Below are 16202 nucleotides of genomic sequence, written 5' to 3'. Positions count from 1 at the left end.
TGTCTCGCAAGACGTTAAAGTGTTTCCGAGAAAGTGTTTGTAAGTAGGGCGTGATGTGCAAGTAGTCTTGCGGGACTTCAAAGTGTCTTCGGAGAAGACCTGCTGTGCATGTGTACCGTGCCAACATTTTTGAATTCTTTACGACGTTCTACTTTGTCATCTACTCTTTGTCCTTTATTTCCGGTCTCGGGTGTGGTTAAATGTCTTTCTCGCGGGATGTATAATGCTGCTCGCGTTGTGAACACACACTAAGGAGATGCGGTCGGATCAGCTGCTGTCCTGCTGCTGGTGAGCTACGTGTTCTGCTTGTCGCGCTGCGCGTCGATCATTTAAAAGCCTGTACAGCAGCTGTCCTTTTGTCTCACTGCCTTGTCTCGCGTGACGTCAAAGTGTCTTCTGTCTTTCCCAAGATTTTTTTTTTTATATAATAGAGAGATGTATTATCTGCGTCAGTAAGTAAAATGTATTATTAATAATTGGCATCAGTCTGTTGAGCCTATGTTGTTGACAAAAGGGCATCACATAGCTGTAGACACTGTCCTCATTTAGGGTGCATATGGACTGTCCTCAGTTTCTCTGAATTGGTCTTCAGGCAGCCATTGTGTTTCCCTGACTACTGCATAAAGAAGTGGCTACTGTTCGGATTGCTGGTATCTCTGATAATTTTCTCTGCCCTGGTCTGACATTGCTTGGTATTGATATCCTGGAGGTTAGCAATGAGCCTTATGGTCGTGCTGCTCCCAAACCATGCAATAATACTTTGTGTCTACACATTCTCAATAGTTAATGTGTAGAGGCTCTTTAATAATTGGGCGGGCAGCCTGAAATCCCTGTGGTTTAGGTGCCACTGGTAAGACTTCTTCCTTGCAATGTACACCGTGGTGGCTTTGTACCTCCTAGCAACCCAATGCCACTGTGGCTGACCAGTGATAGTAAATGCATATTGTCTTGTTAACCAAGTAACTGCCATTCAGGTGGTGATGTTTAATAATGTTCAGATGTTATCTGGGCGGCACGGTACCGCAGTGGTAGCGCTGTTGCCTCGCAGTTAGGAGTCCCGGGTTTGCTTCCCAGGTCCTCCCTGCATGGAGTTTGCATGTTCTACCCGTGTCTGTGTGGGTTTCCTCTGGGTACTCTGGTTTGCTCCCACAGTCCAAAGACACGCAGGTTAGGTGCATTGGTGATTCTAAATTGTCCCTTGTGTGTGTGTGTGTTGCGCCCTGCGGTGGGCTGGCGCCCTGCCCGGGCTTTGTTTTCTGTCTTGCGCCCTGTGTCAGCTGGGATTGGCTCCAGCCAATCCAGGATATAGCGGGTTGGATAATGGATGGATGGATGAATGGATGGATGTTATCTCTAAAAGCTCTCTATTATAACATTTTTTATTCTTTATTTTGTTCTAGTCAACAAAGAGACAAGGAAACAAAACAAGTGGCTGCATCCATTGGATCCAAACACGTAGTCTCTAAAGGAATAGCAAGTATTCATTATGGTAAGTGATGATATAAAGTACCAAGTTTTGCCATCTTGATGATCCTGAGTGAAAGGCATGTGTGAGGGCCAACTCTAAATTTATATTTAATCAGGAAGATTAACCCTGTAATTCCCCTTTGATTTGCCTCATCCTTTTACCTGTGCAGTTTTACCAACAGCTCTGCTTCATGTGGCCCTCCCAGGGTCAGTGGCAACTTGATCTGCCATACTTTTTCCCAGTTCCTTGAGCCCAAAAGAGTACCAACTGCAAAGATAGCAGTCTTTTGGCTGTCTCACGCAACTAATGCTACAAATGGCATGGAGCTGGACAGCTTGACATCTGAGGCAGAGCGACAGGCACTCAGCAGGCTGCTATCAATTATGGAGAATCCAATGCATCCACTAAACAGTGTCATCTCCAGACGGAGGAGCAGCTTCAGCGACAGACTGCTGTCGCTGTCCTGCTCCACTGACAGACTGAGGAGATCGTTTCTCAACTATGCAACTCTTCAATTTCACCCGGGGGGTTAAAGTTAACATTATTCAAAGTTATTGTCTGTTTTTACCTGCATTTTTATTACTCTTTAATTTAATATTGTTTTTTGTATCAGTATGCTGCTGCTGGAGTATGTGAATTTCCCCTTGGGATTAATAAAGTATCTATCTATCTATCTATCTATCTATCTATCTATCTATCTATCTATCTATCTATCTATCTATCTATCTATCTATCTATCTATCTATCTATCTATCTATCATATAGTACCTTTGCTATCTATCTATCTATCTATCTATCTATCTATCTATCTATCTATCTGTCTGTCTGTCTGTCTGTCTGTCTGTCTGTCTGTCTGTCTGTCTGTCTGTCTGTCTGTCTGTCTGTCTGTCTGTCTGTCTGTCTGTCTAATCTAAAGATTCCAGATCTCAACATCCCCAATCTCCAACAACTTCTCTGAGAGCCAAATGGGTCCATTTATAGGGCTTTTGCTCTATGCAAAATTGGATGGCAGCTCCTCTTTTCATCCCACTGCTGACACCAATGTAATACCGGCCTGAATGGATGCTCTGCTCTTTTCATAACTCATTTTGGTGGCTCTCTATTCTTAAAAAGACTACTTGCATTTTTAGGCCTTACCATTTTGTGTTGTGGTTGTTGGTATGTCAATATGGTATTGGCTTGGTTAATATACGACATCTGACATCATCTTCACAACAGCGTTAAAGATCACTCAGCTAGTGTTGGATCAGTACTAAAATTTTGTTTTCGATATTCAGACCTGCTTTTGGACCTCTGTAATAGTAACAAAACAGTTCTGAAGCAATGGAGGACTCCAAAACCCCCTGTCTTAATCCTACTGAACTGCTGATTTGATCACCTCCCTGTTGTGATGCACCACTGCGCCACACTGCACACACCTTCTGTCTTGATAGGCATATAATGCCGAATGCATCAAAGCAATAGCGGGTGTTCCTTATGAAGAAGTTTAATTTCATAAAGTCCACAACAATATTCTATAACTGCAATAATGAGTGTTTTCAAGGTAGTAGGGGATTGAGAGGAAAGCTGATGTTTATTCCAATACTGAAATCTTGAAATTCTGTTACATTAGTGGTATACCACGTAACTCTACACATTCTGGGTCATCCACAGTGGACCTTCTGTGTGCTTTTGATTTTCTTGTTTCTTCAAATTAAAGATTATCTGCCATGTCCTTGAACTGAGATTTAGGGTCTTGTTTTTGTTTTGGCCAAAAGATCGGTGAAAACTCTTAGTTACAAATGCGGCTAGGCTTTAACACGTTTGTTCCTCTGATCCTTTTACTTTCCATCTGCTGTGCAGAACAAAGTGAGGTGAATTAACCTTTGGGTGATAATTAAGAAGATCTGGCACAGAAATCAAGTATTTAACTTGCACATTTATTGTGTTTTTGTTTTCTAATTACATGAAAATGATTGAACACTAGGGGCGAAGCAACAGGAGGAGGGGCCCCCCCAAACACTTTTGTGTGATTTTATGTTAATTGTTCATTGTCAAACATTTGAGCTGCTCCCCCACCCCCATAAACTTTATATCCATCACAAATTAATCGAGCCCTGGTAAGCTGCACGGGGGATATGGATCTTAGATCGATCTGGAATGGGTGGAACTTTGCTAAATTTCAAGAGGGACTTGGACCTTCGCTCAATCTTGAACGAATTGTGTCATGCTAAACTTCAAGGGGGACATGGACCTTAGAGAAATCTCTCTATTATAAAAAAAAAAAATTCTTTGGGAGGGAGACAAGGGAGACGAGACGTGATCTTCTTGGAAGACAATTTGAAGTCCCGCGAGAGACACTTTAACTTGCTCCCAGCTCTTAAAACAACAACAAGCGACAAGCAAAACACGTAGCTCACTAGCAGCAGAAACCCAGCAGATGATCCGACCGCTTCTACTTGCGTGCGTTCAGCCACCCTAACCCCCCCTCTACAACGCAAGCGGCAGAGATGCGAAGTGGCAAAAAGGACAGCTGCTGTACAGGCTTTAAAATGATCGACGGGCAGCGCAACAGCAACAACAGCAGCAGAAAGACAGCAGATGATCCGACGGCATTTCCTTAGCATGTGTTCAATAGCCCTCCCCCCCCTTTGACAACGCGAACAGTGTTTTACGTCCTGCGAGAAAAAGATTTAACCACGCGCGGGGCCGGAATTAAAGGACAAGTATTGTTTTTACAACGTCATGCGAGACAAGGCAGTGACACATCATTTAAAACAAGTCCACGGACATCTAACCTAGCAGTTGTTGGTATGCTGTTGGCAGACACGCATCATGTGCTCCCAGCTCTTAAAACAACGACAAGTGACAAGCAAAACACGTAGCTCGCCAGCAGCAGAAAGCCAGCAGATGATCCGACCTCTTCTCCTTCGTGTGCGTTCAGCCGCACCCCCTTCACAATGTGAGCAGCATTATACGTCCTGCGAGAAAGAGATGTAACCATGCCCAGGGCCGCAAGTAAAGGACAAGTATTGTTTTTACAAAAGTTTTAAAGTAAAAATAATGCATATGTAACAATTCCCATGAAACTAACAATTTCTTTAAATTGTATATCCGGTAAACCAAACCCGGGGGTGGGTGAGCAAAGCGAGCAGCCGCCCTCTAGTCTTTTAAAGAATTGAGCTCTGGTACACTTCAAGAGGTATGGACCTTTGATGAATTGTTAAGAGGGACATGGACTTTAGGTTGAATATGAATAAATCAAGCTGTACTAACCTTTAAAGGTCCATCTTGAATGAATTGAGGGAGTAGGTCCACTAGGGGGATGCTCGCTCTCTGGGAATGAGTTCTTTTGTGATTGTGGCATGTTACTTCACCTGAAAACTACCAGACATGTGAACAGTTTCTTTCCTCAGGCCATCACTCTCATGAACACTTAAGTCAATCTCACAGCATCAGGGACAATACTAGGTAAAACCGGAGTCCAATTCCTTGTATGTGTACATATACTTGGCCAATAAAGCTGATTCTGATTCTTCTTCTTCTGATTCTTCTGATATAACATAAAAGTCGATACCCCCTCCCTAGTGATACGGCAGTAAGAAACCACATAGGAGAAATAACATAACTTTGTTTTGTATTGGCTTACACTGCAGATATTACAAAGACTATTGAAGCCAGTGATAAAACCCGGTCCTGGAGTGGGGGCCCGAGTCATCCGTGCCGTCAATGCAGATATGGAAGGCATTCTCAGGAACAGATGGCGACGTCTTCCATGCGTTCGTTGGCTTCAAAGTTGTAGCGAGCAATGTTCCAAGGCTTTATACTGTTTCTTCATATCCAGGGCCCTCTCAGATGAACATGCAATTCCAAATAAGGCAACAATGCTCACCAAACAAGGATCCAACTTTGTGCTGACTGAACAGATAGAAATAGTACACAGCTACAGCATCTCACAGTCTGACTGTGCATGGTTTCCATTTGTCCTAGTCCATCTTTTTGTCATATTGCTTGCCTGGCAGTTCCCTATATCCATTTCTGTGCTTAATCTGACTATATGTACCGCATGTGAGTAAAAATCAGGCTTTATAAGATATGTTTGCACAGAGCACAGTGACATATTGAACTTATGCTTACAGGGGGGACAAGGGGGTCATAGACCTTAGATTGATAGTGAATGAATCAAGCCATGCTAAACTTCAAAGTGGAGTTGGACCTTAGCTCAGTCTTGAACGAATTGAGTCATGCTAAATATCAAGAGGGACATGGACCTTAGATTAATCTTTAATGAAATGAGCTCTGGTACTCTTCAAGGGGCATGGACCTTAGATAGATTTTTAATAAATCGAGTCATGCTTTACTTAAAGAGGGACAACGACTTTAGGTTGATTTTGATTAAATCAAGCTGTGCTAAACATCAAGGGGGACATGGACCTTTGGTCGATTTGTAAATGAATCGAGTCATGCTATATGTCAAAGGGAACATAGATAGATAGACAGATAGATACTTTATTAATCCCAATGGGAAATTCACATTCTCCAGCAGCAGCATATTAATACAATAAATAATATTAAATTAAAGATTGATAATAATGCAGGTGAAAAACAGACAATAATTTTGTATAATGTTAAATGTTAACGTTTAACCCCCCCCCCCCCGGGTGGAATTGAAGAGTCGCATAGTTTGGGGGAGGAACGATCTCCTCAGTCTGTCAGTGGAGCAGGACGGTGACAGCAGTCTGTCGCTGAAGCTGCTCCTCTGTCTGGAGATGATCCTATTTAGTGGATGCAGTGGATTCTCCATAATTGATAGGAGCCTGCTGAGCGCGTTAAACTGTCCAGCTCCGTGCCTGCAATAGAGTCTGCCTTCCTCACCAGTTTGTCCAGGCGTGAGGCGTCTTTCTTCTTAATGCTGCCTCCCCAGCACACCACCGCATAGAAGAGGGCACTCGCCACAACTGTCTGATAGAACATCTGCAGCATCTTATTGTAGATGTTGAAGGACGCCAGCCTTCTAAGGAAGTATAGACGGCTCTGTCCTTTCTTGCACAAAGCATCAGTATTGGCAGTCAGTCTAATTTATCATCCAGCTACACTCCCAGATATTTATTGGTATATTTATAGGTCTGCACCATATGCACACAGTCACCTTTGATGATCACGGGGTCCATGAGGGGTCTGGGCCTCCTAAAATCCCACCACCAGCTCCTTGGTTTTGCTGGTGTTCAGTTGTAGGTGGTTTGAGTCGCACCATTTAACAAAGTCATTGATTAGGTCCCTATACACCTCCTCCAGCCCATTCCTGATGCAATCTTAGATGAACTGAGCCATGATAAACTTTAAGGGGGGCATAGACCTTAGGTTCATCTTGAATGAATTGAGAGGGGACAAGGAGGGCATAGACCTTCTTAGGTTAATAGTGAATGGATCAAGCCAGTCTAAACTTTAAAGTGGACTTGGAGCTTAGCTCAATCTTGAAAAAATCAAGTGGTGCTAAACTCCAAGGGGGACATGGACCTTATGGAAATGTTTAAAGAGTCCAGCTCTGGTAAACTTCAAGGGAACGTGGACCTTAGATGGTGAATTAACCAAGTGGTGCTAAACTTCAAGGGGGACTTTATATAAAACTTGAATGAATTAAGCCGGGTTGACTTTAAGGAGGACATGGATCTTACATAAATCATAAATGAGTGGAGTCACACTAAACTTGCTGCTGGTCCACAAAAAATTTTAGAATTTTAAAAACTACTTATGGCTTGCTCATGTAGATATTTCCAGGCTTTTCTGCCTTCACCACTGCTGACAACATATTAAGCAAAGACCTTTGTCTAATATGATAATAGCAATTGTAAAGTATTAATTGTTACCCGTGACACTTTGCCTTTTTGTGAAGTTCATACTCGCTGTCACTTAGCAGAGTCCATTTGTTTATAAAATGAAGAAGGAACCAAATAACATGCCCACGGCATTACACCGGCAAAAAGAAATTCTGTTGTGAAAACACAGTCAGAAGTGGGGCATTTGTTTTAATAAATCAATCTTCCATAAGTAATCCTTTTTAATTTTTAAGTTGGGAGTGAGACACTTTTTCCTTTTTTAATTGTTGTGTTTTGCACACCGTTGTGCTCTGATTCTTTACAACTTACCTTAAGACTGTATGGCGACTACTTATAAAGAGGCGGAAAAAACCTTTTGAAAAATTCTGAAAACACGAGACTTGGAGAAGATAAGCACTTGGCAAGGCTTTTAGCAGGATTTGGCGAGTTGACTTGTGCATAATGGCCTAGCTCAGAATATTAATGGGTCTGTTTTTACGTCCACAGACCCTGCCCAAAGTCGCAAAGAAACAGAAATCCCCTTTAAATCGAGGATCAGGCTGCAAAAACACAAAGAGAATTTTTTTTTTTCTCCTCTCTCCCTCTTTCGAAAAAATCATCCATCAGCCGTGAAAGCCAATCATTATTTCCAGGCAAATCAAATCCTACTAAGAAAGCTCGAAAGAAATCCTGTTATGTTTCATTAGTATTTTTATTTCGAAGTTCATAAAGGATCAGCCTTAAAACGTATTTTCTCAAAAGGTTTATTCGTTTTTTTGCATTTAGGCTTTGCAAATCAGGCCGGAGGATCTGAAGATCTTACTAGTAAGATACAGATAATCTTTTATCAGAAGATAAAAATTGCATTAGACATCAACATACAAAACAAGTTATTTATTTCATATTTTCATATTTGTTTATGTGGCTGATTGCTTTTTCAATCTCTGCAAAGTTCCGCAGGCAAATGGGCTGTGGTGTTGAGTGTTCAAGGTTTTGTAATGGCTGCTTGTTTTTCTTTATAGTAGAAGGTTCAAGGTGCTTCAGCAGGTTACTTTGACACCTGTAGCAGTGCTACCATGAGATGAACTCCATTTCCCAGCAGCCCAAGGGGGATTACCCACATAGGATGTTTAGAATGTAAGTAGGGGCTGCTGGGGATGAAAGAGGCCAGCGGGAAAGTTTAAAAGAGGGGCCTGATGGAGCAACAGGAGACACTGGTCAACAAGCATTTTTACTACTCTGATTCTTTTGCCTGTACTTTAACAAATTTCACTTGCTGACTCCAAATCTGAAAACCGTTTTCGTCCCATTTTTTAGTTATGATGTTCCAGGTCTTGGACAACTGGGGTGACTGGACAGTAAAGGCGATGCATTTCAGCATTTAAGAAACAAGTTTGGTCTCAAGAAAAGTGAAGCCAAAATTAAGGAAGGTGTTTTTGTTGGTCCTGAAATCCATGAACTGATGCTTGACGATGAGTTCAAAAGGAAACTGAAGCCCACTGAATCAGCACCCTCATTCGTGCAGGTTGTCTAGAATTTTCTTGACAGTCACAGAGCAGAGAATTATACTGAGCTTGCGGACAATATGCTGAAAGTTTATTAGCTTACGGGAGCCAGAATTTCACTGAAGGCGCATTTTTTACATTCTCATCTCGACTTCCATCCATCCATCCATTTTCCATCCCGCTGAATCCGAACACAGGGTCACGGGGGTCTGCTGGAGCCAATCCCAGCCAACACAGGGCACAAGGCAGGAACCAACCCCGGGCAGGGTGCCAACCCACCGCAGGACACACACAAACACACCCACACACCAAGCACACACTGGGGACAATTTAGAATCGCCAATCCACCTAACCTGCATGTCTTTGGACTGCTGGGAGGAAACCGGAGCGCCCGGAGGAACCCACGCAGACACAGGGAGAACATGCAAACTCCACGCAGGGAGGACCCGGGAAGCGAACCCAGGTCCCCAGGTCTCCCAACTGCGAGGCAGCAGCGCTACCCACTGCGCCACCGTGCCGCCCTCATCTCGACTTTTTTCCATCAAATCTGGGCGATGTCAGAGATGAGCATGGGGAAAGATTTCGAGATATAAAGGTGATGGAAAACTGATATCGGGGAAAATTCACTCCGAGCATGATGGGTGACTACTGTTGGTTCTTGCAGAGAGAGACGGACGTGCAGTACAAGCTAAAAAGCGAGGGCCTCCAACATTTCTGGGCATGTTGACCTCACTTTTATATTGAAGGAAAATTGACATAAATATACTTTAACATGTCTCTGGTATCGTCTTCTGGTTTGTTTTCAGAATAAACACATCAAAACAATTTTGGTGGGACAGATTCCAAACTCCAGGTATCGTGTTGATATATTATACTAGTTGATTACCCAGTGGCTTCGCTCACTGAGTGCAAGGGAACAAAATAAAATGTAGTCTAAGTTATTAAACAGTAAAACATTAACATTTTAAGAAGTAAAGATACATTGAGCACTACTGGAGTGGTTTTGTGTAAACTACATTTTAATTAGGTAAGTAGTACTAACAGCAGCTAAAATGTATTTGGATCATCTGTCGGTAGTAGATCCCTTTTGAAAGACGCTACATGACCGCTGTGGTATAGAAATTACATTTTCTATGTGATCGTCCAAATTTCTGCCTGACAACCTTCCACTATGTGCCTGTGATTTAAGAGAAAATAATTCTGATAAATGTGGACGCTGCCCTTTCGCGCTTAATGGACAGAAGGTCCAAACAATGCCCAAGTCCAACACTTTACATGAAGAGATCCGTACATCTTATTAGATGTAAACTCTCCATCTTGTTAAAATAATTGATCACAAAAGCAACCTTGAATGTTGCAGGGTTTTAGTGACCCGAACTCACCTTAAGGGACAAACAGAGTCCTGCATCGATGGCGCTGATTACACTCATTGCACTTGAAGTGTCACAAACAGTGCGAGAAGAGAGGGCACTGCCTGACCTGTTGTTTACAGCTCGGTGCAGTTAAAAAAGTAGAAAGACGTAAAGCTGTTTTGCTCATCTCTTCTACTATCAAGTACTGCCAACTAAAAAAATGTTACAATGTGTCAGTTTCCGCGACAGTCACGTGGACGAATAAATAAAACTTCTCGGCGTGTTTGTGTTTACTTCTTTTAATATCAGTAAAATAACTCTCACACAAATAATAACAATTTGTAAAGACGATATATGGTGTCCACAAACGAAGTGATTAGTTCCTGTATTATATATATGTTCTGTGGTCATACGTAATTCCATTTCATACGTAATTTCCATATCGCGTGGTCATACGTAATTTCTGTTTCAAAGGCAAAAAGAATTTTATATATATATAGATTGATATTACACGTCAATGATGTGTATTTCAAGAAACCTGACGTTCATATTTGAAATCAGTGTAAGAAACTTCATAAAGAGCTGCTCTGAAGTTCCCAGAAGCAAACAAAAAATATTTTTTGTAGACCAGTGAGATTGGTGTTTTTGTGTATCCTGTCCAACGTGTCATCTAAAAAGTCGATCGTGCCCAGGATTGTTTCCCGTTAGGATGAATGGACTGTCTCGTGCCTGGCTGTCGTGTGTTACAGCAGTGGATTTATCACCGTGCATCTTCAAAAGGAGCGCTCTTGTAATTCTCACCCCTCGCCTCCCAGGACCACTCGAAAGGAACGTTTCACTCATTTTCTGTTTTCGGGATTCTCATCATCACACCATACCATTTCACCTGCTTTTCCTGTATCGAACTGTATAAGGACGTTGTCGTGAGTGTTTATTGTTGTGGTTCATTGTTATGTTATAACTGTATCGCCGTAGGGGAAAGGGGGAGGTTTGTCTGCTTGTTGTTGTTTTGTGTTGGGTTATCATTTAATAGACTATTTATTCATTCGTTTATTCTGTGTCTCTGCTTGTGAGTGTGTGTGCAGGTCGGGCCAAGGTTCCTGGTGTCTCCACCAAAAAAAAAAAAAATAAATAAATCACCGTCTCTTCTACGGTGTGAATCTTAGCGGCACCGGACCGCTACAAACCTGTAGGTTGACATGGCAGTGCATTGATTGTGAACTCTTTGAAGTTTGACGCCAACAATCAACAGTTAAAATTAAGTTAATTTAGTTTTTACTTCACAAAGACATTGCTATTTTATTTTTACATCTATTAGTTTCAGTTTTAGTTTTAGTAATTATGGTCTGGTTAAAGAGCTACTATGGAGTTTAGTTTTGCGTCACAATCAGAACTGTATGCTTAACGGGTTAGGATATGCTTACAACACGACATCGTTTACTATCTGGTTTTGTTTTTGTCTGGTAAAAACAAGCATAATCAAAACTATATACTGAATATGAACAATGTTATACAATTTTAAAATTTAAAAAAATATTTTCTATGTCATTTGTGCTGAACAAATGTGCGCTGACTGTTGGCATCTTTTTTTCTTTTATTGCCCAGAATGGGCCAATTTGTAATGAAATTTAGGTGGATTTTAATATTTGAGGATTTTTTTTTTTTACTCCAGATGTCTATACCATACAACATTTCCTGCTCCAAGACAATGTGCTTATAATAAATGCCTTCAATATTACATTAAAAAAATCTCCCATTCTGGGCTTTGTTATTTTGTACCAACCATATTGACGCAAATGCTGTGTGAACACCCGTTAAAAGTTAAAAGGGTTAAAGACTAACAGCAAGAATATTCATGCAAAAACGAAAACTAAAAATATTTTAGTAAATGATTATTTTATTTTAGTCTTACCAGCTACTTTAATAGTTTAGTTTAGTTTTAGTTTTTCATTTCGGCTTTAATTATTTTATTTCAGTTTACGAATATGTTTTTTTAATAATAGTTTCAGTTTTGATCTTAGTTTTCATTAACTATAATAACCTTGGTTCAGCCACAGTGCAGCTACCATACCAAACTGAGATGCTGCTGGTCAATATACTTTCTATAGTGCGTCTGTAGAAAGTTGTGAGGACAGGAGAGGGAAGGTTTGCTCTTTACAGCCTTTGGAGAAAATGAAGTCACAGTTGTGCCCTCTTGACAAGAGAAGTGGTATTTGTGGTCCATGTCAGGTGATCTGTAATGTGCACTCCCAGAAACTTGGTGCTTCTCACTGACTTCACACTGTTTCCATGGATTGTAAGTGGCCGGTGTGGCATGTGATTTCTCCTGAAGTCAACGATGATCTCTCTTGTTTTGTTGACATTCAGTGCCAGGTTGTTTTTTCCACACCATGCAATGAGTTGATTGACTTCCTCTCTGTATGCGGAGTCATCGTCATTACTGATGAGACCCACTACTGTTGTGTCGTCTGCGAATTTTATGATGTGATTCGAGTTGTAATTGGCACAGCATTTGTGAGTCAACAAGGTGAACAGTAGGGGGCTTAGAACACAGCCCTGGGGATCCCCAGTGTTCATGGTGGTAGTCTCAGGGGTGTTTTTTCTAAGACGTACTGTCTGGAGTCTGTCTGTGAGGAAGTCTAATAACCAGTTACACAGAGGGATGCTGATGCCTAGTGGCTTTAGTTTCTTTATCAGGTGTTGTGGGATGACAGTATTGAAGGTGGAGCTGAAGTCAATAAAAAGCATCCTCACATGACTGTTCTTATTTTCCAGATGAGCCAGTGTCAGATGGAGTGCAGTTGCTATGGCATCATCAGTGGAGCGATTTGGGCGGTATGCAAATTGAAGTTGATCAAATGTAGCAGGCAGTCTGGATGTGATTTTTGATCAACCCTTCAAAGCACTTCATCATGATGGGTGTGAGTGCTATAGGGTGATAGTCGTTCAGTGATGATGTTGGTGATTTCTTTGGCAGTGGAATACAGTAATCCCTCCTCCATCACGGGGTTGCGTTCCAGAGCCACCCGCGAAATAAGAAAATCCGCGAAGTAGAAACCATATGTTTATATGGTTATTTTTATATTGTCATGCTTGGGTCACAGATTTGCGCAGAAACACAGGAGGTTGTAGAGAGGACAGGAACGTTATTCAAACACTGCAAAACAAACATTTGTCTCTTTTTCAAAAGTTTAAACTGTGCTCCATGACAAGACAGAGATGACAGTTCTGTCTCACAATTAAAAGAATGCAAACATATCTTCCTCTTCAAAGGAGTGCGTATCAGGAGCACAGGCTGTCAGAAACAGAGAGGAAAGCAAACAAATCAATAGGGCTGTTGGGTTTTAAGTATGCGAAGCACCGCCGGTACAAAGCTGTTGAAGGCGGCAGCTCACACCCCCTCCGTCAGGAGCAGAGAGAGAGAGAGACAGAGACAGAGAAAAACAAAACAGTGAAAATCAATACGTGCCCTTTGAGCTTTTAAGTATGTGAAGCACCGTGCAGCATGTCGCTTCACGAAGCAGCTGCACACAGAAGGTAGCAATGCGAAGATAATCTTTCAGCATTTTTAGACGAGCGTCCGTATCGTCTAGGTGTGCGAACAGCCCCCCTGCTCACACCCCCTACGTCAGGATCAGAGAAAGTCAGCGCAAGAGAGACAGAGAAAAGTAAGTTGGGTAGCTTCTCAGCCATCTGCCAATAGCATCCCTTGTATGAAATCACTGGGCAAACCAACTGAGGAAGCATGTACCAGAAATTAAAAGACCCATTGTCCTAAGAAATCCGCGAACCAGCAAAAATCCGCGATATATATTTAAATATGCTTACATTATAAAATCCGCGATAGAGTGAAGCCGCGAAAGGCGAAGCGCGATATAGCGAGGGATCACTGTAATGGTAGTGGCTTTGAAGCACTGAGGAACAATGGCTTGTCTTAGGGAGATGTTGTAGATGTCTGTGAGAACAACTGTAAGTTGGTCGGTACAGTCTCTGAGTACACACGCCGGTATGTTGTCGGGACCTGCAGCTTTCCGTGGGTTGACCCTTCGCAGGGCTCTCCGAACATCACTGTGGTCGAGACAGAGTGTTTCATCGTCCATAGTGAGAGGGGCTTTTATTGCTGTTGTGTTGTTATTTTCCTCAAACCGGCTAAAATATATGTTAAGCATGTTGAGGAAGTCTGTGTTATCATCACAGGGGGGCGGGGAGGGTTTATAGTCCGTAACAGACTTTTGAGCCTATGGATTAAGAATGGGATGTCATGTGTGTGTAAAACTTGTTAAGGGTAAATTTCGCACAAACATTAGGAAGTTTTTCTTTACACAAAGAACGCTAGACACTTAATAAGTGACCAAGAAGTGTGGTAGACATTAAGACTTTATGGACTTTCAAAACTCGACTTGATATTATTTCAGAAGAAACAAGTGGGTAGGACTGGCGAACTTTGTTGGGCCGAATGGCCTGTTCTCGTCTAGAGTGTTCTAATGTTCTAAAAGCAGGCGTCCCATTACTTTTGGCAATATAGTGCACCACTGTAAAAATAACAGTAAACTTAACATTTAAACGTAGTCTTCAAATCAGTTCCTCAAGTATTTACAGTACATTAAAAGTGTATCTGTGTTAGCATTTACAAATTCTGGTTTTACTTAAAATGATTCTTTCCTCTTAAATGATGCAGTTTTTAAATGCTGTTAAGGATAAAGTGATTTATCCTGTCTTTTACTAATTAATATCTTTACTCATTTGAATGGATGTAATTTTCAGGTAATTAGATTATTTATTTTTTATTTATCTATTGTTACAATAGCAACGTTTATTATCTGCACATCGGATTTATGGACCGTCTGTTCCGATTCATACAGTTGCATGTTCCGGCAGTGACCCTCGCATGCACTTTAAACAGTAATTTGTGCGCTCGAGCTGTAATGCTGACCCCGACCTTCAGCAGAACAAAAGAGAAAAGACGGAGAAACTCATTTGTGTAATGAGTCAGCCAGCCCCACTGAAGTCTGGACAAATCTTCCCAAAGCCTGTCCTTGTATCCCATACAAGGCAGGGGGATCAGACCTAAATCCCAGGACATTGTCGTGTTTCCTCTTTGCAATATCTTCTGGTCTGAGGGGACTGAAATCTTTTAGCCCTCCTCTAAAACCTCTTAAAACTCACGGCTTGCTCTTTCAATCCCAAGACAATGACTCTGCCCTCAATCTCCTTATGATAATAATAACCATTTTACTCAGCATTTTGACATATTTAGCTGTTATAATGGTGCTTTTTTTTCCCTTGCATAAGCTGCTCACAGCCCCTTTGGCTTAGCTCTGAAATTAGACGGCCTTCCTTGACTTTTTTGATGGTGAGAATCATAAACAATGGAAATCAAATAAAAATGGTAGCCTTGAGGTTTAAATCAGGTTGTTTATCAAATCTTTTAAGCTGTGCAGGATAAGAAGCAAAAGACTATAGGAGGGAGAATCCTTTCAACTCTTTAAGATTCTTTCATTTATGTATTGTAAGAGAATAGACCGGGCAGCATAAAGGGTTGGGGCACCTGAAAGCAAACCCCAAATAACTGAAATGAAAATAAACACGTTAAACAAACGTTGAGATGCAAATCTCATTCTTTACTGCCTTAAAATGGTGGATCTCTCCGGCTTTGAGGACTTCAAGCAGGAAGACATGGGCCCTTGCCGATGGACACTGGAAGTGATACAGCCGTGAAAATAAGTATTGAGCACGTCAACGTTTTTCTCAGTAAATGTATTTCTAATGGGGCTATAGACATGAAATTTATACCAGAAGCTGTCATAACCAACAAAGACTTTTGTACTTAGTATTAAATAAATTTCAGTAATATGCTCAATACTTATTCCCTGTGTCATTCCACTTTATTACACATAACTAAATTTATGGACTTACCATATATACTTGTGGATAAATCGGGACTTGATTTTACAGTACAATTTCTGGTATTTTATGTTGTCGGTCATATAAGTCGAATGTGGAAAACTCACGCTAAGTCCAAGAGATTATGATATGCTAACATCCACCTGAGAGAGAAACCACGGAGCACACGGCCTTTTTC

At 41.5% G+C, this 16202-nt stretch overlaps 1 protein-coding gene across 1 annotated transcript in view; it reads left to right on the top strand.

The window, feature by feature from the left end:
* Positions 1–16202, top strand: part of LOC114657340 (uncharacterized) — a 155662-nt gene that overhangs the window by 96016 nt on the left and 43444 nt on the right. The window contains exon 11 of the mRNA XM_051931494.1: positions 1401–1489. Within this exon, the coding sequence (XP_051787454.1) occupies positions 1401–1489 (89 nt within the window). The remainder of the gene's footprint in view (positions 1–1400; positions 1490–16202) is intronic.

Source organism: Erpetoichthys calabaricus, chromosome 9, assembly GCF_900747795.2.
Source record: "Erpetoichthys calabaricus chromosome 9, fErpCal1.3, whole genome shotgun sequence".
NCBI lineage: Eukaryota > Metazoa > Chordata > Cladistia > Polypteriformes > Polypteridae > Erpetoichthys > Erpetoichthys calabaricus.
The sequence above is the reverse complement of the archived record's forward strand: the minus strand, read 5'-3'. Positions and strand labels throughout refer to the sequence as shown.